At 39.8% G+C, this 25,869-nt stretch overlaps 1 protein-coding gene across 4 annotated transcripts in view; it reads left to right on the top strand.

Moving 5' to 3' along the window:
* LOC136864009 (structural maintenance of chromosomes protein 1A) overlaps positions 1–25,869 on the top strand; it is a 679,773-nt gene that overhangs the window by 197,642 nt on the left and 456,262 nt on the right. For all 4 annotated transcript variants that reach the window (XR_010859243.2, XR_010859244.2, XR_010859242.2 and 1 more), the window contains exon 8: positions 23,129–23,343. Coding sequence is in view for 1 of the 4 variants with exons in the window: in XM_067140505.2 (XP_066996606.2) it covers positions 23,129–23,343 (215 nt within the window). In the remaining 3 variants the exon portion in view is untranslated. The remainder of the gene's footprint in view (positions 1–23,128; positions 23,344–25,869) is intronic.

Below are 25,869 nucleotides of genomic sequence, written 5' to 3'. Positions count from 1 at the left end.
CTAATGCAGTTTCCACATTTCACAGAACTCCTTCTGTCTAGCTGGCTGTGACCCGTCAAACTCGGTACCTACTACTGGTAAAGCCTCAGTCACTGATAAATACTACTCAGCATGCACTATTATATTCTCATGCTCATTGACTACATTGCCAGCGGTGGGGCTGGTGGAACTAGAAGACCCTTCCATTATAAAATGGATTCAACTCACCCTACTGATGACCACGGGATTCCAGAACTGGGCTCGAACTTCCGTTTGCTGGTACTGGTTGTCTCTTAGTGCGAGTGCAGTATGTTCTTCCTCTCCTTGTCCAGTGCTGTTACCTCGAACAGCAGCGTGTAAGACCTCTGAAAAATTTACAGAATCAATTTTCAGCCCAACACCACTGAACACCCCTAAACACTACTCAGAAACACTGGCACCAGCTTTTTAGTTATTTATCATGAATTAATTGTGCATTACCCCACATCTCACACCAGAATGTTTTTGGTCCACCTGTTGTATCCTATGGACAAGACACTCTGCGGACCCGGGGTTCGAAAGCAAGAACAATAGCAAGTAATAAATACACCAGTCAGTTGGCCTGTTACAAAGTTAACTTATATTAAAGTAACCAAACAGATTTGTACAATACATACAATTATACACAAATGTACACTCTTCTCAATGAAGGGAACTTCCTATCTCTACTACACATCAAAGACTTAACTAAATGGTCTACGGTTTCCTTTTTTTTTTTTTTTTCTTTGACTGTCTGTTACAGTGAATACTTAACTTCCGAAGCAATGTCTTCTTTCTTCTCTCTCCTCGCTTGCTTCTTGTTACGTTGGCACTCGGGCGACTTCAGCACTTCACGTCTCACCAACCTGTCAAGGAAATGCTGTTCCCTTAAAATTTCTCAACCTGTCCTGCAGACCACCTTCCCATACAGCGTTACTCTTCCCGTTGGTATGCTGCTTTTACCTCCCCGTACGGAAAATTTTGGACTAGTGTCAGACTAACTCCGTTTAATACTGTGACTTAGTAGTCCTCCTAAGTCCTCCCTTTCGAACTGATGCAGTTACTTTTCTCAATAGGCTCTTGGGAATAATTTGTCAGAGTTACACTTTGCTCTCGTTTCACTAGTCTGAGCCCCAGTGAGGCTAGACTTCCATCCTAGACTTCCGTTGCCAGTTAGTTAGACCCTTTCCATGGTTTCCCAAAACCAACTCCCATGACTACTTCTGACAAACTCCCTTTTCCTCTCTTGGACCGTCTCCCGTAAATTCTTTAGACCAACTTCCCGGCCTTCTCTGCAGACTGTCACTCATAATCCCTTTGACCAACCCCCTGATTTGCCCCCTTCTCCTCCTTAAATAACCTCTTATTTTCTAGAACCAACTATTTGATGATTGACTTTGTTGTACTCGTGATTCTGAGTTAGCCTTTCCTGATTAGCTGGCCATTTCCTTCACCAGGGAAGGATGTCACCATGAGCGTGTTCTGTAAGTATTGAGATCATGGATATTTCCACTGCCTACGTGCGTCTTTTAAGCTCCCAACTTTTCATCTTTGAATATTTACATACCAGTGATAAGCTGGCACAAACAGCTATGACGTTTCCTAATATTTTGCCATGCTTTGGCTTACTCTAAGTCATCCGTGAACTGCATTGCCTTTTTTAGGTTTTCGTATATGTATTAAATTATTCTCTCTTTACTTTTTCTTAAGGCACTGAACACTGAACACTTTCACTTCACTGATCATACATATCACTATGACACCGTTGTAATTCTTATAGTTAAGCTTTTCTTTCTTATATCTACTACCCTTTGTTTTACATCTCTCTTGTACTGGGAGGTCGTGATTCGACCCTAGTTTGAACTGTTCTCTTTTCTGTATGTGGGTGGTGGAACGCGCCATGTTGGAGACATGACAACTACGCCGCCGCCGCCGCTGCCACCACCATCACCATCACCACCAGTTTGGTAGCCGTATAGATTGAGGCTTTTGAATCACGTCCGTGAGATGTAAATGAGACCATGCCAATGATGAATCAATTTCCTCAATTTTTCTCTCCATCAGAACTCTTTAATTCATTGTAGGAATTTTAGCATTTATCAATCCTATTTTTCTTAGTTTTCTAACAAGAAGCCTAACAGTTTCTCTACCTGGAATTAGAGCACCAGCGAAATTCAGTTGAAATGTCTATGCACCTCTGCACATGAGTTGGTTTTTATATATGTATCTTAGATAAAAGCTCATTGTTCAAGTATGAACTTTTCAGTAGCATTGCAGTAGATTAATTCGCTTATTCATCATGATAATTAACCAGTAACTCAAACACACGCTGAATTTTATGACACTTGTAAGAAACTTACACTGCCAAATGAAACTTATCGTGTAAAGTGGTAAATTTTAAGAGCCGTATGTTGCATGATCAAGTGAATAACTGCAAGAAACACGTGTGTGGGACTGCAACCTTAAGGGGGAAGCTTCAGCAAACTTCCTTCCCACAGGCAACTTCTGCAGCTACTGTTTCGCATATATACACTGTTCCAGCCCAAGGCTTTTCCTTTCCTTCTGAATTCCAACAAAAATTTCCATTAAAAGAAAAAAAAAAAAAAAAAAGTACTTTGAAACTACGTTTGCAGTAGTATGAAATTGAGCACAGGTACAGGGCAGTGATAATGGAAGGAACTCATTACAATATCATATCCACCTTAAGAATGCACCTCATAAGGCTTCAAACAACCCCTAACATGGAGACGTGGTGGTACAATCAAACTTATGTACTTCTAAGCAAGATGGTGCCACAGGCTTTGCAACTGTTATTCAAGATCCCTTGTAATCAATGCTGTTGGAAGATGCCTTCCCATTTGTTCCAGAACATGCTCTGTGGGCAATGTGTCTAGGAACTCTACCATTTGGGAAAACATGTTGAAATGACAAAGGCAGTCGAGAGACTTCTATGCTCTATGTGAATGGCGATTATTCTCTTGGTACATGGGATAATGTGCTACTCCAGGAAGGAAAGCACATGTAGATTCAGAATTTCCTGGATGTTCTGCTGCCTGTCAGTATTCCATGGATCAATCATTACCACAGGGTACCAAAAATCACAGGAGATAGTACTTTACACCATGACATTGTTTTCTCAGAGTAACTCTTACAATGGACCTTAGACTCATGTTTGCCCAATGTTACCATGCTCAAATTTGATGTTCTGCCTGTTAGGTCATCAGCCTGAAGACTGGTTGGATCCTCAAATAGCACCACCAAAGATTATGCGGTTATAGGGAAATCACAAATACCGATGGCAATGCCAAAATGTGGCCTACTGGGCAGGATGATCTGTATCTGGATGAAACCTGTGTCCATTGCTAAACACTACTCTTCGTCATTCTGCAAATGGCCATTCCATATACTCATGACAGAAATGCAAATGAACCCATTGTTATTGAATTGTTTATGGAAGGCAACATCGTGGATGCAGAGTAGGCCAATCATAATCTTGGAGATGCCTTGATCTCATACGGGTCACCACAGAATTATTCAGAGATGACCCAATATATCTCTGGATGGTGACCTGTAATGTTCTCGGATTGGTTACTGTTTGTTAGATGATCTTCTCTTCTAATAGCCCTGAGTATTTTCCAGAGCCTTGTCAACTTGTGTGTGTTACCTCACATACCCACTGCTCTCGACACTCCCGCACAGTATAGTTCGATCTGCCCAAGTGGTGGCTCCAAAATGCTTAATATACCTTTCATAGTGCGCTGTTGCAGCCTCTGTCAAATTGTCGTTGGCAATGCCTTATTTAATTTTATTACATTTGAATCCAATTTTAAGTCATTTTGTAAGAAAATATGGTTTTGTGAATTAGATCCACCGATTGTTTTAAATTCATAATCATTCTTCTTCATAATTTTTTAAACTCTAGCCAGTAGGTAACTTTAAATGTCATTACATTATGTACCATTAGGTGCCGGATGGCCTGGATGATAGGCCGCTTTAAACAACAAGCATCATAATCATCAAATTGTCCTTTTTGTTGAAGACATTATTGAATACTGTGTGTTTAACAACTTAATGTTGATACTATCAGCTATCAACTTCTACTATGTTTGCATCATTTGTTATGTGTATACATTTTCTTTTCAAGTGACTGTATGTACTTCCATATAATGTTTTAATTTTATGATGTCATGGTTTCCTTATTTTCTCCCAAAGTCAGTACAAGTTCTGTCTTATTTTCATTTTTCCAAACCTAGTGTACCTCTGTGTGTTTCTATTTCTTACATGATAAACAGCACCTTAACTTTAGTTCAGATAGGAAACATGTGCCATATGACAAATGATAGTTTTCTGTGCTTTCTTCTAGAAATGTTCTTTGTTCTTAATGTTCACCATGGAAGTATAGTTATTTGTGCCTATTAGTTAGCAGATGAGTGGTGTCTTAGATAAGAAAATGTACCTATGGTGTACATCCTGTCTTCTCTGAACATTATAACCATTCTCTCAAAGCACCAGTACTCTGAAAAAATATGTAGTACAAGTTTTACAAGAGTTAATAATAAAGATTAATGTACAATCAGTGATCTTGTTATGTCTTGGGTATTTTCAAAGAAAAATTCAACTGAGTTTGACTGGTATGTGCCATTGGTTCATTGGAAGGAGGAATATTAGTATAATGAAGATTTCCAGGAGTATATCTTAGTAAATGTGTATGGGAATATAACTAAGCTAACCGGACAAAAAAACTAGTCACCCTAATGTGCACACACACATGGATCGTTAAGCCTGTACAGATGGTGCAGCGAACGAGTCCCGTGCTTAACCGCATGCCTCTATGTGAGCATAAGGTAGTTACAATAGATTACAATATGAAGATAATTACATGCAATATAGCATAAGGCAGTAGCAATCAGTAAGATATTGATGTTTCAAGCAGACAGTGTACATCAAAATGTTCATGGCCATACGGTGCGTGAAGTTGCTGGATTTGTTGGTGTTCCGCAACGGACTGTTCAGCGTGTCTACAAGCAGTGGTGAACTACACATGACCATGAAACACGACGTCAGAATTGTGGTCGGAAAACATCCTGCGTGAGAGGGACCGGAGACGCGTTTCACAGCTTGTGAATCAGAATCGCTTCCAAACCCGACAGGAATTGCTGCAGTCAGTGAATGAAGGTCCATCCCAACCTGTTAGCGAGAGAACGTTGTGACGGGAACTGCATGCATTGTACTTTTGGACTTGGTCACCTCGAAAGAGGCCATTGTTCACACAGGCACATAAAGCTGCACGTCTTCATAAGGCTAAAGTCATTGAACGTGGACAGTAGCTGACTGGCAGAATGTAATGTGTTCTGATGAATCATGTTTTTGTTTGTATTCCAATGATGCATGTCGTTGAGTGCACCGAAGGCCAAATAAAGCATTTCATTGTGGATGTATGCAGGGTCAGCTTCAAGCTGGAGGTGGGTTTGTGATGTTTTGGGGGTGTTTTTCGTATTGTGGGCCGGGCCCGTTCACTGAGGTGATCACTAACACGAACCAGCATGTTTGCTTGAACACTCTGGATGATCAGATGTTGCCTTTCATTCAACATGTGCATGATGAGTATGCTATTGATACTCCAATTATTCAAGTTGAAAACAGCAAAGTTCATCGGGCTGGACGCATATGTGACTGGTTTTATGAACAATTCTCTACCCTGTTACATCTTGATTGGCCTGTAAAATGACCTGACTTGAGCCCCATTGGAAATCTGTGGGACATATTGCAACAGTGGGTAAAATGCCAACATGAGCATCACCGCAATTTGATGGAATTACGCTATCAAATCCTCAGCGAGTATCTGAACCGGGATAAGACGTACCTGTACAACCTTGTGGATTCACTTCCTAACCAAATCCAGGCAGTTATCAAGTCCAGAGGCAGAGTTAAATGGTATTAAATGATGCTTCTAATGATTTCTCCAGGGTTGACTATTTTTCTGTCCAGTGAGCTTGCATGGATAACAGTCATCTGAGTTGCTAGTTAGTAGTATTTCCTTTTCAAATATATTATTATAGAAACAGAATAGTGATTATATGTTTTGAAAATTAAGCAAACAATTCTAGTATTATTTATGTGAAACTCTTGTTTTGTATTGTTTAACATGTGTATAATCACATTAGCAGTGACTCAGTGCTTGAAGTAAAAAAAAAAAAAGTAACCAATAAACTTCATACAGTATAGGCTTTTGGGCTTATGCTGTGTCAAGAAGATAAGGTTAATGGCAATGGCAACCAATAATTTCTGTGATTAGTTGCTAACTATGTACCCAGAAGAGAATATAACATATGGAACTTTTTCTTTTCAACTTTATAATCAACTTATGAAAATCTTAACAACAAATGTTCCACCTTTACAATATTGTAATCGTCTGTATTAATAAGACCACATTAAACTATATTGGTGATACATGTTTCGTCCTTTTATGGGACATCCTCAGTCACACATAAAATCATTGGAAATATGGTAAGGACACATTAAAATTAGTGAATAAAAAGTCTATGAATCTTGTGACGTGGCGTACAAAGGGCACTAGAAAAGATTTGCAAGGTGAGTGAATGCTTTCGACTTTTTCAAAATAATTTCCAACACACTCAATACACTTCTCCATACGTCGAAACCGGTCACTGAACAAACTCTGCCACTTTTCTTCAGTTACATTTTCACACTCTTGATCCCATGCTGCCAGAAGCTGCTCGTCGGATGCAAAACACCGCCCTTTCGGCTTCATCTTCACTTTTGGGAAGAGTGCGAAGTCACATGGGGAAAGGTCAAGACTGTATGGAGGGTGATCAAGCACAGTCAACCCTAATCTGGCAAGAAAATCTGTTGTTACATTAGCACGATATGCTGGAGCATTGTCGTGATGCAAGAGCCAAGTGTTGAGCCGTGACCTTGGATGGAGCTGCTTGAGAGCCTGGATGACCTGAGGCAGACAATTCTTACTGTACCACTTCGCAGTAACTGTCCTTTGTGTTTCTAGCACAACCCGAGTCAGGATGCTCCGTTTAGTGAAGAATACTGCAATCATCCTTTTCTTCACTGACCTTGACTTTCGCACAGTCACAGGAGTACCCTCATTTTCAAACAGCCACACCTTGTTCTGGGATTTTATTGGGATATCGTAATAATAAAGCCAAGTTTCATCACCTGTAATGATGCTATTGATGTTACGTAAAGTCCCATTTTCAAACTGTTTTAGCATTTTTCGGCACCATTTCACTCTATGTGCCCTTTGTTCCTCTGAAAGTGAATGGGGCACCCAAAGGGAACAGACCTTTCTAACATGGAGATGATCATGTAGAATTGAATGAATAGCTGGTGCAGGGATGTGGAGGGTCTCCTCTCCCTGCCAATGTGTCAACTGCCTCTCATGCTACAACATTTTCCTCACAGCTTCAATGTTTTCCTCAGTCACTGATTCAGACGGTCGCCCAGAACAAGGATCGCCTTCAACCCCAAAATTTCCCCTCTAGAACTCTTTGGACCAGTGGAAAATTGTTGTCCGATGTGGACAGTCTCTCCCCAGCACAGGAGTCATTTTCTCTAGGCACTGGTCAACAGTTAATCCACAAGCAAAATTGTAGCAGATAATTGCGCTATATTCACCTTTAGACTACACTGACATCTTAACTTGCTTTCAATCCCACTGCTTGGTAACAGCGGGTGGGAAGGTCACGTCTTCCTGTCTTCTAGACCAGTTTTCACCCCTTTTTTCATCCCTCACCATAACAGGGGTGTCCAGCTAACCATTTTAGCATATTGCAAAACTTTCCTAGTGCCCCTTGTATTAGCATCTTGTCAATCTTAAATCGTAAAATAACACAAACATGAACATGATGTGAACCATGAAGTTCAATTATGGCACAGGTTAAAATGTGTAATTTGTGTAATTCCACAAATGTAATACAACTTGAGTGGCTATGCAAATTAAATTAATCATATAGTTACCCTGACATAGTGAACATATGGTACATGTTCTTGAATGTGTACATAAAATAGTGTAATATTAATGCCATGTTAAAATATATTCTACCGGGCAAGTTGGCCATGCGGATAGGGGCGTGCAGCAGTGAACTTGCATCCAGGAGATAGTGGGTTCGAATCCCACCGTCGGCAGCCCTGAAGATGGTTTTCCATGGTTTCCCATTTTCACACCAGGCAAATGCTGGGGCTGTACCTTAATTAAGGCCACGGCCGCTTCCTTCCCACTCCTAGCCCTTTCCTATCTCGCCGGGCTGAGTGGCTCAGACGGTTTAGGCGCTGGCCTTCTGAACCCAACTTGGCAGATTCGATCCTGGCTCAGTCCGGTGGTATTTGAAGGTGCTCAAATACGTCAGCCTCATGTCGGTAGATTTATTGGCGTGTAAAAGAACTCCTGTTGGACTAAATTCCGGCACCTCGGCGCCTACGAAAACCGTAGAAGAGTAGTTAGTGGGACGTAAAGCAAATAATATTATTATTATATTACTTCCCTATCTCATTGTCTCCATAAGACCTGTCTGTGTCGGTGCGACGTAAAGCCACTAGCAAAAAAAGAAAAGAAGCTTCTTGTGATGAGTTGAAGAAAGGTGGACTTATTTTGAATGATGCAAGTTGAAGTTGGTTGTGTTGTTGACAATATGGCCTAACCAAAAAGGAAAGAAATAAGAATGAATGTGAAATGTAAATTGTGTGCCCATCTGGTCACTCACTCGTCCTGTGCCGTCCACTTCACATCAAGTGTTGAAGCTAACTGAGTACAGTCCTCGAAGGCCGTTGAGAACTGACCTGGAGGGGAGTTTGTGGGGAGTTTGATATGAGGGGGAGGTGTGTGGTAATGCATTACTTACGTGCCTTCGTGTAAAGAATCGAAGGATTATCTCCTCAAAAAGTATATTGATTTCTTCCCATATTTCATTCAGATTATAAATCAGGTTGCATTTTTGATCAGTATTTATAAAAATGTTTTCAAGAAAATTCAATAGATTCCCTTTCTTACTTAATTGGAGAATTTGAAGGTCTTGTTTTATGTCCGTGAATGTATGATTGTTATCAACCATTTGAGAACCCGTTGAGGAGAATCTACTGTATTTCGATGCATAAACATGTTCCTTATACCTTATGCTAAAATTGCGGCCTGTCTGTCCGATGTAACTGGTGGGACATTGCTGGCACTTAAATTTGTAAACTCCTGATTTCTGAAATTTGTTACTGACATTATTAATAGTGTGCTGGCCTCACTACAGGGCCGTCAAGTTCTGTTTACACTCAACGCAGTAATGTTGAGAGCTAATATGGACAGGGGGTGTCCACAGGGAGGAGTATTATCACCAACATTATGGTGTCTGGCAGTGGATGAACTACTTACCAGGTTAAATGTTGGAGGAATTTACGCCCAAGGCTATGCAGATGACATTAGCCTGATGGCGGTGGGAAATTTCCCCAGTACAGTTTCAGAGCTCGTACAGAGCTCCTTACATAGGGTGGAAAGATGGTGCCACGACACGGACTTGTCTGTTAATCCTGACAAGATGGAGCTCGTGGTATTTACCAGGAGGAGGAGTCTAGACGGACTGTCAGAGCCTTTCCTATTTGGGAAAAAATTAGTTAAGACAACCTCAGTTAAGTACCTAGGGGTAATCCTTGAGGCAAGACTGAGTTGGAAGAAACATATAGACCAGAGTCAGCCAACTGCGTGTACGTGTGACGTCAGGTAACACGTCACACGCTTTGCTCGGGCAGCGAAACGAAGTACTTAGTACTGTAACTGAGAAGTGAATGCTAGAGGGGCGAGGGGAATCACAACGTCATTCCTAGGGGGAGACCCAAGGGTTGCAGGTAGTACAATGCGGTTATGTGTAGTACATATTTCTCTCCACATAATTTATTGTAACGTAACTTTGTTATGAAGTAGCATAAAAGGTATAAAGCAAATTTATTTCTACATATACAAACTAAACTTGCTTTTTCCGGTGAATCTTCCGAACTTATATTGAACACAAAATTGCTGTGTTTTACAATATCACCCACTGTAAAAATAGTGCTAATAGTAACAAACAGCACAGTTTTACAACAAAAATAGTACAGAGATTAATCTGTAAACTTAAAACATACGTTTTACCTCATGATATCAATACTCCGTTGCCACTCGTGGGTTTCCTTGATTTTTGTAGTCTTGTTTCGTTGACTAGTTTTGCAATATTTGGAGTTAATGTTTGAGGAAACACTAAGTTTGAGAGCACACTTCAAATCGTGACCTGACAACTGGCTTCTCTGTTTTGGTTTTGTTGATTTAAAATAGAAAAATTAGTTCACAGGCATACGTGGAACCGAAAATACTCAACATTCTCGCTGCAAACCTATGCAATCGGGGAAAACTGTTTTTTAATATTATGAGCCCAACTACTCCAGAATTGGGCCCTACCATAGAAGGTCCACCATGTGTTTCTATTAAAACTAGTTTGTTCGATGGCAAAGAAGCATTTTTCAATAACACTTACAATGCAGTTGAAAATGTCCATGCCTTTCGTGGTATTCTTCATAGGCACTAAATCCAGTATTTCCTCCCAAATTGTAAAGTTTTTGTCAACCCCTCGTATGAAAACGGCTAGCTGGGCCGTGTCAGAAATATGTGCCCTCGTCAATTGCTAAGGAGTATGCTCGGAAGCTTTTTGTCAGTTCTAATAATTGTAGGTGGGCATCATCAGATAGGTCTCGAATTTTTGTTGACAGTGTGTGCGCGGACAAGCTGGTAGCTTCGAACTCTTGAATGATATTTAGACAAAACAATAGAATTACACATTCCTTTACTCATCATCATCATCATCTGTTTACCCTCCAGGTTCGGTTTTTCCCTCGGACTTAGCGAGGGATCCCACCTCTACTGCCTCAAGGGCAGTGTCCTGGAGCTTCAGACTCTTGGTCGGGGGATACAACTGGGGAGTATGACCAGTACCTCGCCCAGGCAGCCTCACCTGCTATGCTGAACAGGGGCCTTGTGGAGGGATGGGAAGATTGGAAGGGATAGGCAAGGAAGAGGGAAGGAAGCGGCCGTGGCCTTAAGTTAGGTACCATCCCAGCATTCGCCTGGAGGAGAAGTGGGAAACCATGGAAAACCACTTCCAGGATGGCTGAGGTGGAAATCGAACCCACCTCTACTCAGTTGACCTCCCGAGGCTGAGTGGACCCCGTTCCAGCCCTCGTACCACTTTTCAAATTTCATGGCAGAGCCGAGAATCGAACCCGGGCCTTCGGGGGTGGCAGCTAATCACGCTAACCACTACACCACAGAGGCGGACCATTCCTTTACTAATTTACTAATTCACCACCACTGAACGGTTTGAGTTTCTTTGCAATTAAATATTAAAAAACTCGTGTCCTCATCCCGAGGTGGTGCAGCTCTTTTCAGGCACACCCCCATTGGAGGTGAACTGCATGAACCTTTCAACCACATACCGGTCCTCCTGCCATTCTTAAATTCCTGGCAGTACATGGAATCGAACCCGGGCCCCCGAAGACGGCAGCTAATAACACTAACCGTTACGCTACGGAGGCGGACTGCAATTGAAATTTTATAACCCTGTCGAACTGCTGACTCACTGATCGAATGCTCGACATGGTTATTTAATTTACCTTTTTGTTCTGTAATTACATGTACCCTTTCCTCGCCTTGATACTGATCATAATCTGCAGCGTGATACAAACTGTAGTGGCGTTGTAAATTATATATTTTTACATACTGTAGCTCTTTTCTACAAACTAAACATTTAGCTGTAGCAATCCTTTCATTTTCAACAAATAAATATAGATCTCCCCATAAAGATAAAAAGATCGGAGGCGTAGATAGCTTCTCGCACCGTGATGTGCCCGGTTCGTCCATACTTATGTACTGTACTGTACCACTAACCCCATACGGCTGAGGATGTTGATAGGTATGTCAAAATTATAACAAACCTTTATTCGAAATTTGATCCTAGATTTAACAATTTGGAGTATCTGGAAACTTATATTCAACTTTTAACCACGCCATTTTCAGTTGTTGCAGATAACGTTGACCTAGACCTACAATTAGAGTTATTAGATTTACAGTGTGATAGAGAACTAAGAGATCAATTTGTAAACAAGAAGGATTTGTGTGGCTTTTTGTGAAAAGTGTCTATAAAAGCCGTAGCCACCAGCATGTATGGCACATCACGTGTTTACTACAAAGCGAGGTTGTCTCTTCGTGTCACTCTACGACAGCGGCTCCCCACCTTCTGCGCTCTTACGTCACATGGGCTCTCCGACGTCACACAGTCTCTCTTACATCACACGCTAGCTAGTTGGCCGACCCTGATATAAACCATAAGGTTGATAAGGCTCCTAAGATTATGTGGGCCTGTCGGAGGGCCGTCGGAAAGACTTGGGGCCTAGGACCTAAGGTGGTCCAGTGGCTCTATATTTCTATTGTACGGCCCACGATCACCTACGCATCTTTAGTCTGGTGGCCAGGTTCGGAGAGTAAAACTGTGACCACCAAGTTAAACAGTGTCCAAAGTCTTGCGTGTCTAGGAATAACAGGGGCACTGGATACTACACCATTATGTGCAATGGAGGCCATCCTAGGTCTTCCCCCCTTACATTTATATGTTAAGGAAATAGCGGGAATGAGTGCCTACCGCCTCTGGTCACTTGGAGGATGGTCCTTCAAGAATCCGAATAGAGGTCATGCCTCTGTTCTTACAAGGCTTCACCAGACCTGCCCTACGACAATGATGATCGGGGACCTGATGAAGCCTAGTTTTAATTTGAATTATAAGTTCACAGTGGTGATACCCACAAGGGAGGAGTGGGCCGCGGATGCTGGGGCCCGTCTTAGGTCTGGGACCTGTACATGGTACACAGATGGCTCGCGGACAGAGACAGGCACAGGTGCAGGGGTCTGGGGGCCTAAGACAAGGCTATCCATGGGTAAATATGCTACTGTTTTCCAGGCCGAAGTATACGCAATACTGGCCTGTGCTGTATATATATGGAACATGCCTGGACACAGAAGATGCATCACCATTTGCAGTGATAGCCAGGCAGCGTTAAAAGCACTATGTGCAGTTAAAACAACATCAAAAATGGTAGGGGAATGCCAAAGGATGTTAGATCAGCTGTGTGAACTTAGCTCAATTACCCTATTATGGGTCCCTGGGCACACAGGTATCAGTGGAAATGAAGAAGCTGACAAACTAGCGAAACAAGGCTCAAAAGGTCTTTTCATAGGACCAGAGCCTTTCCTGGGAGTGTCACTCCGAAGCGTGAAACTGGTAATATCCCAGTGGACAAACCAGTCTCACTTAAACATTTGGAAGAGGTTAACTATAGCAAGGCAGGCACGTGAACTTATCAAAGGGCCTAGCCAAAGTTATAAAAAGGTCCTGATAAATTTGAATAGGACCAGAATGCGAATGGTAGTTGGCCTGTTGACAGGCCATAATACCTTACAGAGACACCTACACATCATGAAAATCAGTCAGGATCCGATGTGTAGAAGATGCGGTAGGGAAGAGGAGACCTCCACGCATGTGTTATGTCAGTGCGAGGCTCTTGCAAGCGCTAGACATCGATACCTTGACTCACATTTTGTGAGCCTGGAAGACACCAGGAATGCCAAAATCCGGACACTGGTATCCTTTATAGGAGCACTAGGGCTGGACTAGGCAAACCCGTTTAAGGGACACAAAGGGTCTTCACAGACCTACGTGTGGAGCCCTGCGAAGGCAGGGTTCACCCATTCTTTATCTATCTATCTAATAGTGTGCTGATTATAAAAATGATGAGCGTTGTTGTTGGTTGTCTTGAAAGAAATTTTCATATTAAGTTTCTTGAAAACATTCGTAATTTCATAGTTTTTAATATGACTGTAGGTGAAAAGGGCGTACGTAACTGTCTTCTTTGTTTTTAGTATCTTTTGCTAATGTTAATATAGTGAAACTCTGTTAAGAAATTTTTCAAGGGACCAAAAAAAAGAAAAAAAGCTTCTTACGCAGGAAGCTTCTTAAAAGGGGTAATGCCCGGAAACTTATTCTGTACTTTGAAATAGGCCTACATGTGAAACACACAGCCAACAGATTTCCTTGTTTGTGAACAATACCAAAATAGGCTGATATATAAGAGCTGCTAAAAGAAAGCCACAATATAAATATTAGATTATCATGACATACTGTATTTAAAAATACTTGATAAGAGAAGGGAACATATTATATAAAACCTTGCATAAGAGATAAGAAGAAATACTAAGAACATTAAAATGGTAGATGGTAACTGTACATTATATAAATTCCATACTGCATTGGACATTAAATACATTTCCAAACATGAAAGTCTAGGCTCCTACTTGGAAAATATATTCTCCAGGGTTGACTGTTTCAGGTTTTTACTGCTTTCTTTAGTATAAACCTCTCCATTTCCCAGATTGACTTCCATGTGTTCTGAGGCACACTGACTGAACCTTCCATAAACCGTCTCAGTTTTTCAAGGCAGATGCTTGCCTCACTGCAAGATGGTCTTGGGGGATTCTCTTCCTCAACTTCTTCTTCTTCTTCTTCTTCTTCTTCTTCGTCTTCTTCTTCTTCTTCTTCTTCTTCTTCTTCTTCTTCTTCTTCTTCTTCTTCTTCTTCTTCTTCTTCTTCTTCATCATCTCCTGCCTGAATTTCCTTGCAAATTTCATCGATGGTCTGCTCCTTGCAAGTGATTACCGTATCATCAATGGCAGTGAAGTCATTGAAACTACTGGTAATGTTCATCTTCTCCTGTATATTTTTCCAGCACCCTGGCTTTTCATCACGAGCTTCAATAACAATGCTGTTGGTACCACCACTGAAGCCTGCTTTCTTGAAGCAATTTGCTATTATTACAAGCTCCACTGAATCCCATGATGAGGCAATGAAATGCATTGTGTCCAAAGGAGATGGTTTATAGATGGGTTTGCCTGCTTCCATGCATAGCAGCATACGGTGCACAACTGATTCTCGGTACCTCTGCTTCAATACCTTAATGATTCCTTGGTCCATGGGCTGTAGTACCGATATAGTATTCGGTGAAAAAAATTCTACCTTGATGTTCCTTAAATGGGGTCACTCCTTGGGATGAGCAGGGCAGTGGTCCATAAACACCACAATCTTCCTGTCCTGGCTTCCCATTTTGGCATCTAATGCCTGCATATACTCTTCAAACAGGGAACTTGTCATCCAAGCTCACTTGTTGCTGGTGTACTTGCAGGGTAAAGTCCTGACATTTTTGAAACAACATAGCTTCCTAGACTTCCCTATCATCAGTAGAGGTAGTTTTTCAGTTCCTTCCATATTAGCACCAATCAATACTGTAACTCGCAATTTACTTAATTTTCCCCTGTGGCAAGATTCTCCCTTCAAAGCCTGAGATTTATCCGGGATAAGCTGGTGAAAAAGTGCGAATTCATCAAGATTTAAAATGTTCCAAGGTTTGTAACTGCTTATTTTATCAGGCAGAACTGTTTCCTTCCATGCTCCTCTTTCTTCTGCACTTACACTCTCTGTTTCGCCACAAATTGTTTTGTAAATTATGCCGGCTCGATTTTTAAAGCGGTCTAGCCACCTGTTTGACGCGGTAAAAGGTACCTTTAATTTGCACACAATTTTTCGGCTTTCTCCTTCACAATAGTCCCGCTCAATGGTATGTTTAAACTTCGCTGCTTTTAAACCATATCAGCAGAGCTTGTTCTACTTCATCGTACTTTCCAGATTTAACTTCCATGCAATTTGCTGAAGTATTCCCTTCAGAAGCCAAGATCTCTTCTTTCTTCACTACAATGCTGTTCAAAGTAGACGGCAGCATCCCCAGCTCCTTTGCCAAAGCAACACAGGAAAGTGTAGATGACTCCACTTTCCTTATAATCTCCATTTTGTCTTTAATTGTTAGTGCTTTCCGCTCGATCACCTTCCTCTGAGATCCGTTCATTTTCACTTACAACGTTCGTATGTTGATATTACAAGTACAACTAACTTCACTGACTCCTATTCTCACTAATTACCACACTACACTACTCTTGGCAATCCGTAGCTTAGGCTTACAAGACAAAAAGACAAGATGTGTATTACAGTTCATTAGCGTGTGCTTTCTGTCGTCCTCACACCCCCGACACCTGCCTCAAGTTGATGGCAGCAAATGGGAAATCCGGTATCTTATTCTTAGGGATTCGTAGAACATATTCATAGGCCTATATCGTCCCTGCATTCCTACTGGTTGTCACCGCAACGGGCGTAGTTTCTGGCTGTTTCGCAAGTACCGCATGGCCGAGCCGGTATTGAGTTTATTATCCTCTTCATGCTATAGGTAATGAAGAAAAGAAATGCAGGTTCAAAGTTGCAGAAATTAGTGCATGGGAAAGTATTGCGGTATTGCGTGCAAATGATAAAGGTGCAGTAGCAACACTAGCACATCTAAATGTAAGCAGTTCCTTTCCCCACGAGAATTTTATTTCATGTATCCTCATCCTTGTGCTGCATTCTAATAATGCGTTGTAATATTATGACTGACACATTAATACAATGTTTAGCTCGTATAAGGGTAAAAATAAAAGTAACTTTCAATTTTATGCCAGCACATGGTATCGCAATGCCTCTGTGTGGGTGTGTCAGGCCCACTCTCACCAACACCCAGTTGGTTATCAACATTCGTTCAACTTCGCAGACGATCGGGATCTTTTGGCCGGCTGTTTGTCGGCATATCTGTCAGCTGGCAAGTTGTCTGTTTCCTGCATAGAGTCGGGAAGTTTCTTTGTTTCATAATAGTTTATTCACCTCACTAATAATGGACAAGAAAACCTTATCAGTTTAGTTCCAAAATGTAATTTCCTCTACGGCAAGACCCATAAGTATTATTGCAACAGCAGCGTAAGAGAGAATGCCTGGAAGGAAATAAGCAAGGGAATGAAAAATCATACATGTTAGAATATTCAATTTTGTGGTAGATTAGGCCTATACGGTACTTAGTTTTTTAGCAATTATTGTTGACCTTATTTCAGAATAATATTATCATGTTGGTATCTATGGCAGAGAAAGTGAACTTTGGAACGGTGGAGATGGTAAAAGGGACAAACCCGTAGCATCTGTACTCCAGAGGAGCAGCTACGAAAGGCGTCTGTCTCTATGTTAGGGGCGGCCTTTGAACCTGGCAGTAGGTATAAAATGCTTTTGGTGTGGCGAGCCCGTCATAACAATAGCCTATATGGATAAAGCAAATATGATGCCTCGGAAAAGGTTTTGGGCATCCCCTGCTGTGGAGAGAAACCATATTTGCCCCTACCCAGCTTCAACTGGATAAAGGGAAATGATGATCATCATCATGTTGGAGTCCATATACAGTACAGTATGTCAGTACGATAATTGACATTGCTTGGAATGTACACTATTTACCGTGAACAGTTTTATGAGTGGCATACCCTAGGGTTGTCGTACATGTATTCCTAACAAACAGTAATGCATAAGAAGATGCTCTGTTGTGGACAAATACATTTTATGGTTTTTAATTAATGTTGAGGCCACCTTGATTAATGACTTCACCCTGTCGCGGCACGCAACTTACTGCATTAAAGTTTTATCAAACTATCCATTGCGTGCTTTATGTTTCCTGCGTAGAATCCCATTTGGTTCTATTCCGCTAGATGCGAACGGTGGAGTGGAAATTTCGACTGATGGGTTTGATTTGATTCCACAAGGTGAGAGTGAGTATCTGGTGTTCGTGTTGTCATAGCGTGACGTCATATGGCCTTGGCAAGCCCGGAGAGGCTCCATGACAGGCGCAAATGGTCTAACACAGGGTTCAACTTACCCGGAGACTGGAGGGACTCTAAAATCTTAACTGTTTAACAGGGAAATATATTTACAACAGAACACTTTAAACGGGAAAAATATACATATATCTTAATGCAACCGATCAAGGGACCAAGAATATCACACTTCTTAGGCGGGAAAACTTCTTATGCGTGAACTTCTTAACTGAGTTTCACTGTATTTAAAAATAGCTTGGGGCCTCATAAAATTACAACCAAGGAAGACGAACTGAGAATAATCACCAAAATAAAGTCATACCATTCAAAGAGGGACTCATCCCTAATTTTTTGAAATCTGTTCAAAACAGTAATTGATCACAGCATTACTAATGGAGAGGAGGTATTGGAACAATTAAATACTGTTGAACCCGTTACATAAATACTGATACCTTATGACAATACAGGCTCAGATATGAAATTTATCATGTGCAGTGTTGATGCCAACCAAGCAGGTAGACCTAACAGATATTTAAATCTGAAGACCAAAATTGCTAAAATAGCTAAGGACATTGTTTCTTAAAAAGCTGTCTCAGAGAGGGACTCATTCCTAATATTTTGAAATCTGTTCAAAACAGTAATTGCTCACAGCATTTCTAATGGAGAGGAGGTATTGCAACAATTAAATAATATGGATTCACAGATTGAATTAACTTTTGAAAGTGAGAATAATAAAGCGTTAAATTTTCTTGATCTTACAGTCATTAATGATTCCAATAAACATTTTTTTTCCTTTGCTATTTGTTCGGGGCATCGGCCTAGAAAGATCTTTTGCCCCTACTTGCACCATATGTGAGAAACCTGTGTGTATTTTGTAAATGGCGAAAGTGTAAAGTGTTGAATGTGTGGAATGGAACGTTAAGGATGACACAAACACCCAGTTCCCAGGCCAGGGATATTGATCATTTACAATTAAAAACCCCTGACCTGGCCGGGAATCGAAGCCGGGGCCGCCGGGTGACAGACGGACGTGTTGCCCCCTACACTGCGGGGCCGGACCTCCAATAAACTTAGTTATAAAATATTTAGCAAACCCACTCAAACTGTAAATGTAATTAGACAAGATTCCATACACCCGGCAGCACATGAGAGGGCCTCCTTTTATAGTATGATTCATAGGGCTTACAGTATACCCATGTCAGAAGTATATTGTAAAAATGAATTGGATACTATTTAATAGCTAAAAGTAACAGGGTTCAACAGGCAATTTGTGGACAAAATTATTAACAAAGTCGAGAAGAAATTGTTTTCAACATTAACTGAAAATACTAAAAAGAAAGGAGACACCTACAGTTGTAGTAAAATCTATGAAATTACGAATGTTTTTCAAGAAAATATGAAAGTTTCTTTCAAGACAACCAACAACAATGCTCATCATTTTTATAATCAGCACACTATAAATAAGGTCAATAACAAATTTCAGAAATCAGGAATTTACAAATTTAAGTGCCAGCAATGTCCCGCCAGTAACATCAGACAGACGGGCCGCAATTTTAGCATAAGGTATAAGGAACATGTTAATGCCTCGAAATATGGCAGATTCTCGGCAATGGGTTATCATGGTTGATACCAATCATACATTCACGGACATAAAACAAGACCTTCAAATTCTCCAATTAAGTAAGAAAGTGAATCTATTGAATATTTTTGAAACATTTTGATAAATATTGATCATGAAATGCAACCCGATTTATAATCTAAATGAAATATCGGAAGAAATCAATATACTTTTTGAGGAGATAATCATTAAGTTCTTTACACAAAGGCACGTAAGTAATGCATTACTCCACACCTCTCCCCTTACATCAAACTCCCCACAACCTCCCCCCCCCCCCAAGTCAGTCCTCAACGGCCTCCGAGGACTGCACTCAGATAGCTTCAACCCTTGATGTGAAGTGGACGGCACAGGACGAGTGAGTGACCAGATGGGCACACAATTTACATTTCTGTGGTACTAAGGCAGAACCAGATGCCCAAAAATGGGATTTTTTGCTTTTAATACCAATATGTACATAGAGTAATGAGGTTTAAGATAGCAAAACCCTGTATGGATAACAATGTATTTGTCGCTAGCGCAATGAACAATTTGTATTGAATCTATGGAGGCTAAGCACCATATGTCCAATGAGTGTAAGTATCTTTGCTCCCTTTGAATGTTTTACAACAATGCCCACACAGAATGGTTGAAAACCCTTTGATAACCTTACCACATCAATTCGAGCCAATCGGAATTAAAACTGATTTTGGGTAATCTCGCAAACTTTAAAATGCGTCTCCTGAAAAAATCAGGTTTTTGGACATATCTGGTTCTGCCTTAGTATCACAGATTTCACATTGAAGTTTTCAATAGTTCATTCATATTTCTTTCCTTTTTAGGCTCATATTGTCAACAACACAACCAAGTTCAACTTGCATCATTCAACATAAGTCCACCTTTCTTCAACACATCACAAGAAGCTATTTTAACATGGCATTAATATTACACTATTTTATGTACACATTCAAGAACATGTACAATATGTTCACAATGTCAGGGTAACTATATGATAAATTTAATTTGCATAGCCACTCAAGTTCTGTTATATTTGTGTAATTCCTTGCACTTTACGACATTTTAACCTGTGCAATAACTGGACTTCATGCTTCACATCATGTTCATGTTTGTGTTATTTTAAGATTCTAGTTGACAAGACGCTAATATGCCACGTCACAAGATTCATAGACTTTTTATTCACTAATTTTAATGTGTCCTTACCATATTTCCAATGATTTTATGTGTGACTGAAGATGTCCCATAAGAGGACGAAACATGTATCTCCAATATAGTTTAATGTAGTCTTTACCGAGCTCGATAACTGCAGTCGCTTAAATGCGGGCAGTATCCAGTATTCGGGAGATTGTGGGTTTGAACCCCACTGTTGGCAGCCCTGAAGATGGTTTTCTGTGGTTTCCGATTTTCACACCAGGCAAATACTGGGGCTGTACTTTAATTAAGGCCATGGCCGCTTCCTTCCTATTCCTAGGCCTTTCCTATCCCGTCGTCGCCATAAGACCTATCTGTGTCGGTGCAAATTAAAAACAAATAGCAAAAAGAAAAAAAAGTAATCTTATCAATAAAGTTGATTACAGTATTTTAAGGGTTGAACATATGTTGTTAAGATTTTCACAAGTTGATACTTTTTGACAATATGGGCTCAAGTATGAAATTTATCACGTGCAATCAAATTTGTAATTTAAAACATGGTATATCGACTTTATTTTGGTGATTTTTCTCAGTTTGTCTTTCTGGGTTGTAATATTATGAGGCTCCAATCTGTTTTTAAATATGTTGGATTATTTCATAACTATTTCTGAAATACTATAATTTTGATATATACTTTTACGGCTGAGAATACGAGACACAATCCCTAGGGTTTATGCTTTGTGTAATAAGGAGAACTGCTTGAAAACTTGAATGCTTTGAACGTACTTTGCTTTGTTTACTTAGAAGAAATAAATATTCATGTTGAACACTACAATAGCTTAGAATCTCACATTTCCTAGAACAGCAGTAAAGGGTCATTTTGACACTTCATAAGAAATGCTTGGAAACGTTCGAAATAGAACACAATAAGAGATTTATTTTCTTCTACTGTATTTCCACAAATTTATTTTACCCACAAAGACCTGACATTAGTGTATGGACCTTTTATATTACTCATGGACACATGCATAATCACAAGCAACTGCACCATGTTTCTCTAAGGAGTTTTGACAAAATTATCCAATTGAACACTTCTCCTTAGTTAGCCATCCACATTGCAAAAATTATACATTTTCTGAAATATTTGAGGTAAAATTGAAAACACCCTAAAGACATTTTGCACATACAACTTCTGCATTTGGTGCACATTTTGCACACACAGATTTGAGACACTTGCTGCAGGCATCGCTGGATTTGTTGCTTTTACACAGACCAACCTGACGCTTCTTCCGGTTTTTAGATGGACACTGTCCTACCACCTCCTCTTGTTGTTGTTCCTGTTGCTGCTCTTGCTCGTCCCGCCTTGTTATTTCATTTGCCAGCTTCTTCTGCTTTATCTTCCTACCTGTTACTTGCTTGTAAATAACCCAAACATTGACATCTGGGAGGTCTAGAATGTTCAAAAAGACGTGGGTGTACATGTTGGCAGTCATAGCCCCCAACTTCTCGAGCGACAAGTTCCAGTCCGTGTTCTCGAGTTCTTTCTGAGCGTTTTATTCTGTGTGTTGTTTCATTAGACGAAGCATTGATTCATCAAACAGGAGATGAAAGGCATTAATGACAGAGTCGTCAACTCTGCGGTAAGCATATGTGATAGGACCTCCCCACCCTTTCAGGATATTCATTGCAGCCCGCCTTCCAGATGAAGAGGTCAAATCCAAGACTTCCTACTCGGTTCCGTCTTGGGCGACCATCTTCGCTGATGAAACACCTGAGGCAGACCTTTGGGGCGAGTTTGGAGGCAGCTTAGCACTTTTGATTTCTCCCGCGGATAATTCATCCTCTGTCTCATTATGATCCTCGTCCTCACTAGTCTTACTTGTCTCAAGCAAGAAATAACCATCTGAAAAGATAGTTCACTTTCAGACTCAACATCTGTATTTTCTAGCATACCTCTTCAGTAGAAAGACGATCGTAACACAACATGCCTGTAAGAAGAACACTTTCTAAATAATGAGATGAATATAATAATCCCGCTAGATGGAACACTCATCTGGCAGTAATAGCTCAACAGTACTAATAATTCAGGCCGGGTACACAGTGTTGTCTGACAGTGCAAAGTGCTAAGTTGTATTAAGGAATTGTACAAGTCTGGTGTCAAAATCACCCCTACCACTGTCCAGGGTGTGTCATATCAAAAATCTATGAAAATGTAAATAATTTGCTGGGTGCGATACATCACCCTGAACGGCACGAAAAATGATGAAAAGTCAAGATATTTAAAGAGACCTGATACAAGAATGCGCACATTATTAAAGAAAAATTGAAGCCGAGTGTCATTTTGACCCCTTCCGCTGTTCTAGTGTTATATGGTTTGAATGATTTGAACACAAATGGAAAATATCAAACTCTCCTGATGTTTGTCTCATTTCATTTTGTATGGTACAAACCAAACCCAATATACTATTATGTCTAGAAATAATTATTACTTACATTTTTCAATTGTACAGTTTTTGTAAATATGATTTGTGTTGTACATATGATGTGAGTGTTCGTAACTTTACTAATAGCGCCATATTGGCCCTCTGCAGGTCCAGGAATACCATCGACTTAAAGAGGAGGCTGGCAAACGTTCAGCCATGTACTTGCAGCAGCTGGATTCTGTCAACCGTGAGCAGAAGTCTGATCAGGATCGACTAGACAATGAGAGTCGTAAGAAGACTGAGATTGAGAACCGTTTACTACAGAAGACCCATGAGAAAGATGAGGCTACAAAGAGAATTGAGAAGTTGGCTGAGCACATTAAGTGAGTCTTGCCTGTTGCTATAGCAGCATGGATTTTTTGGCATGTATGATTTGTGGGGGATAACTTTATCCATGCATTCTTCCTAGAAATAAGGAAAAGGCACAATGAAGGCAAACATCGATTTAATAATGTTAATGATCTATTGATATTGATAAAACTTTTAAAAATATAAAGGCCTTTTCTATAAATTATACACATTTCTGTGTGTTCAGTTAGTTTTTGATATATTCACGTTTAACATTTTGTTTATTTTTAAATGCGTACAGACATAATTTTGGTATTGCTGGCATTGCAGGATAATAGATTGTACCTTTCTCTCCAAATTTCAACATTTTAATACTCACAGTATATATATATTTAAATGATGCTTATTCTACTGATGCAATTTAAGGTATTCCTCATGCAAAAAAAAACAAAACACAGTACCCAAACCAATGAACCCTTACTGGTTCTGGCGGACCACATAATGGATTGAGATGTTCTCTTGTTGCTGAGCTGGCTGTTCGCGTTCCTACTGGAAGTGTGCTGTGTACGGCAGTACCAACAGCTCAAATTATAGCAGCAAGTCACATTCTCACTCATTTCAACCATGTAATAACAACTGGCAAGCCATTTGCAAGTGACCCATCTCAAAGTGGAAGAAGATCTTTTATAAAACATACAGGTAGACCTCGCTATAAGCGATTGTTACATTCCGCGACATTGCCGCGCATACCGAATTTGCATAAATTGTGTAATTTTCAGTGTTCTCCCTAGGACCTTTTCAGCTGTTTTTACAGGCCGCCCTGATAACATAAGCTGGATATGTGCTAGTCACATAATATTAATACATATTTGAGTCATTGAGTATTATAAATGTAAATACTGTAACACTTTTTATTTAAATGATGAACCTTCATTATTGTCAGCATAATTGCATCCATGACATCGGAGTTTAAATGTTTAGCTTGACTATCATGTATACAATATCGTGCGTGAGCGGTGTCTCGATTCGTGTGGAATCGCATGCGAGTACTCGATTCCGCATGACATCACGAACCTGTACGACTTTCCACAGCAACCGAGTGGTAAGTCCCAGTGTTATATGCTTATGAAGGAGCAGTAGAACACTGGAAGTTCAAAATACTCATGTCTTGGTCGTGATTCATGATCAGTTGATAACACTAAAATAGTTCAATTTTGCAGTTGGTGTTCACCTGTCTGATATTTTCAATGCTCTGAGGGGAGTAAATTAAAATTTTTATCATATTCATTTCTTACATAGTATTCCCCACCCGGTTACTTATTCCTGCCGCCCGGCTGCCGAAAATTTCTGCGGAGAACACTGAATTTTATATGTAAAATATAGGGTTAGGTTTCTGTTTACTTTCATATTAAGTTTAAAACAGCACAGATTCTTTTTTTTTTTTTACAAAAAATAATCATAATGTTTCTGAAATGCATTTTAATGCAAAATTTATACACTTAAATTTTTAATATTGAAACACACAATAATAAACTAAAATAACTTCATTAAGTCTATCTGCATACCGTAAATCTACATACTTCGGTAGAATCTGATAATGCTGTAGTCGGTTCATTTTTTGTCGCGGATTCCCTTCGTGCAAATCCTTTGTACTGTAGCTGAAGTATTCTCGTTAGGCGCTTGATATTCATTTTAAATGCCACATTGTTTTGCAAAGAAATATTTAATTGTTGACTGTGTAGTCTTCTTTATCAGTTGATTATACACCTTTTCAGTACTGTATGTATTTATTTATTTATTTATTTATTTATTTATTTATTTATTTATTTATTTATTTATTTATTTATTTATTTATTTATTTATTTATTTATTTATTTATTTATTTATTTATTTATCCAACATTAGTCATGTTTATGGAGGTTTTTCTTCTTTTTGTCAACCCAATACTGTTTCATCCTTTCTGAAAGTAATTTTCTTTCTGCTTCAGAATCACTCTTCCCATTCCCTGCTTGTTAATTTTCATCTGTAATTTGGTGTGTTTATCTTTCAATAACTTGAGTGTATTTGTTTTGTACTTTAAATCTTCTTTGTAATATGTAACTCTCTCATGTCTTCTTTAAGTTTTGTGATCCATCTAATATTATTCTTACTCTTCCATAACTTTTCTATTACTTTTCTACTGATTCTATTTTCTGGTGACCGTATTAGATGCCCTAAGAATGATATTTGTTACTTTTTCAGTGTGCTAGTCACAGGTCCTATTTCTTTATAAACTTTATAAACTGTTTCATTGGACTTCTCAATATTCTCCTTTCTAACTTTAGTACTCTACCTATTGCAACTGTGTTTGTTATTTTGAATAATGTTTCACATGCATATGTAATTTGTGGCTGGGTGACTGTTTTGTAGTGTTTCAATTTGGTTGCTATTGAGAGAGACTTTTTATTATATGTATATGATTTATTATATTGGTAATATGCTGTGCTGAAACCAGTTTATCTATTCTATTTTGCCATGTTGGTTTCTCGTTCAGGTTATATGTGATTACTTCACCTAAATAT

Source organism: Anabrus simplex, chromosome 2 (assembly GCF_040414725.1).
Source record: "Anabrus simplex isolate iqAnaSimp1 chromosome 2, ASM4041472v1, whole genome shotgun sequence".
Lineage (NCBI taxonomy): Eukaryota > Metazoa > Arthropoda > Insecta > Orthoptera > Tettigoniidae > Anabrus > Anabrus simplex.
The sequence above is the reverse complement of the archived record's forward strand: the minus strand, read 5'-3'. Positions and strand labels throughout refer to the sequence as shown.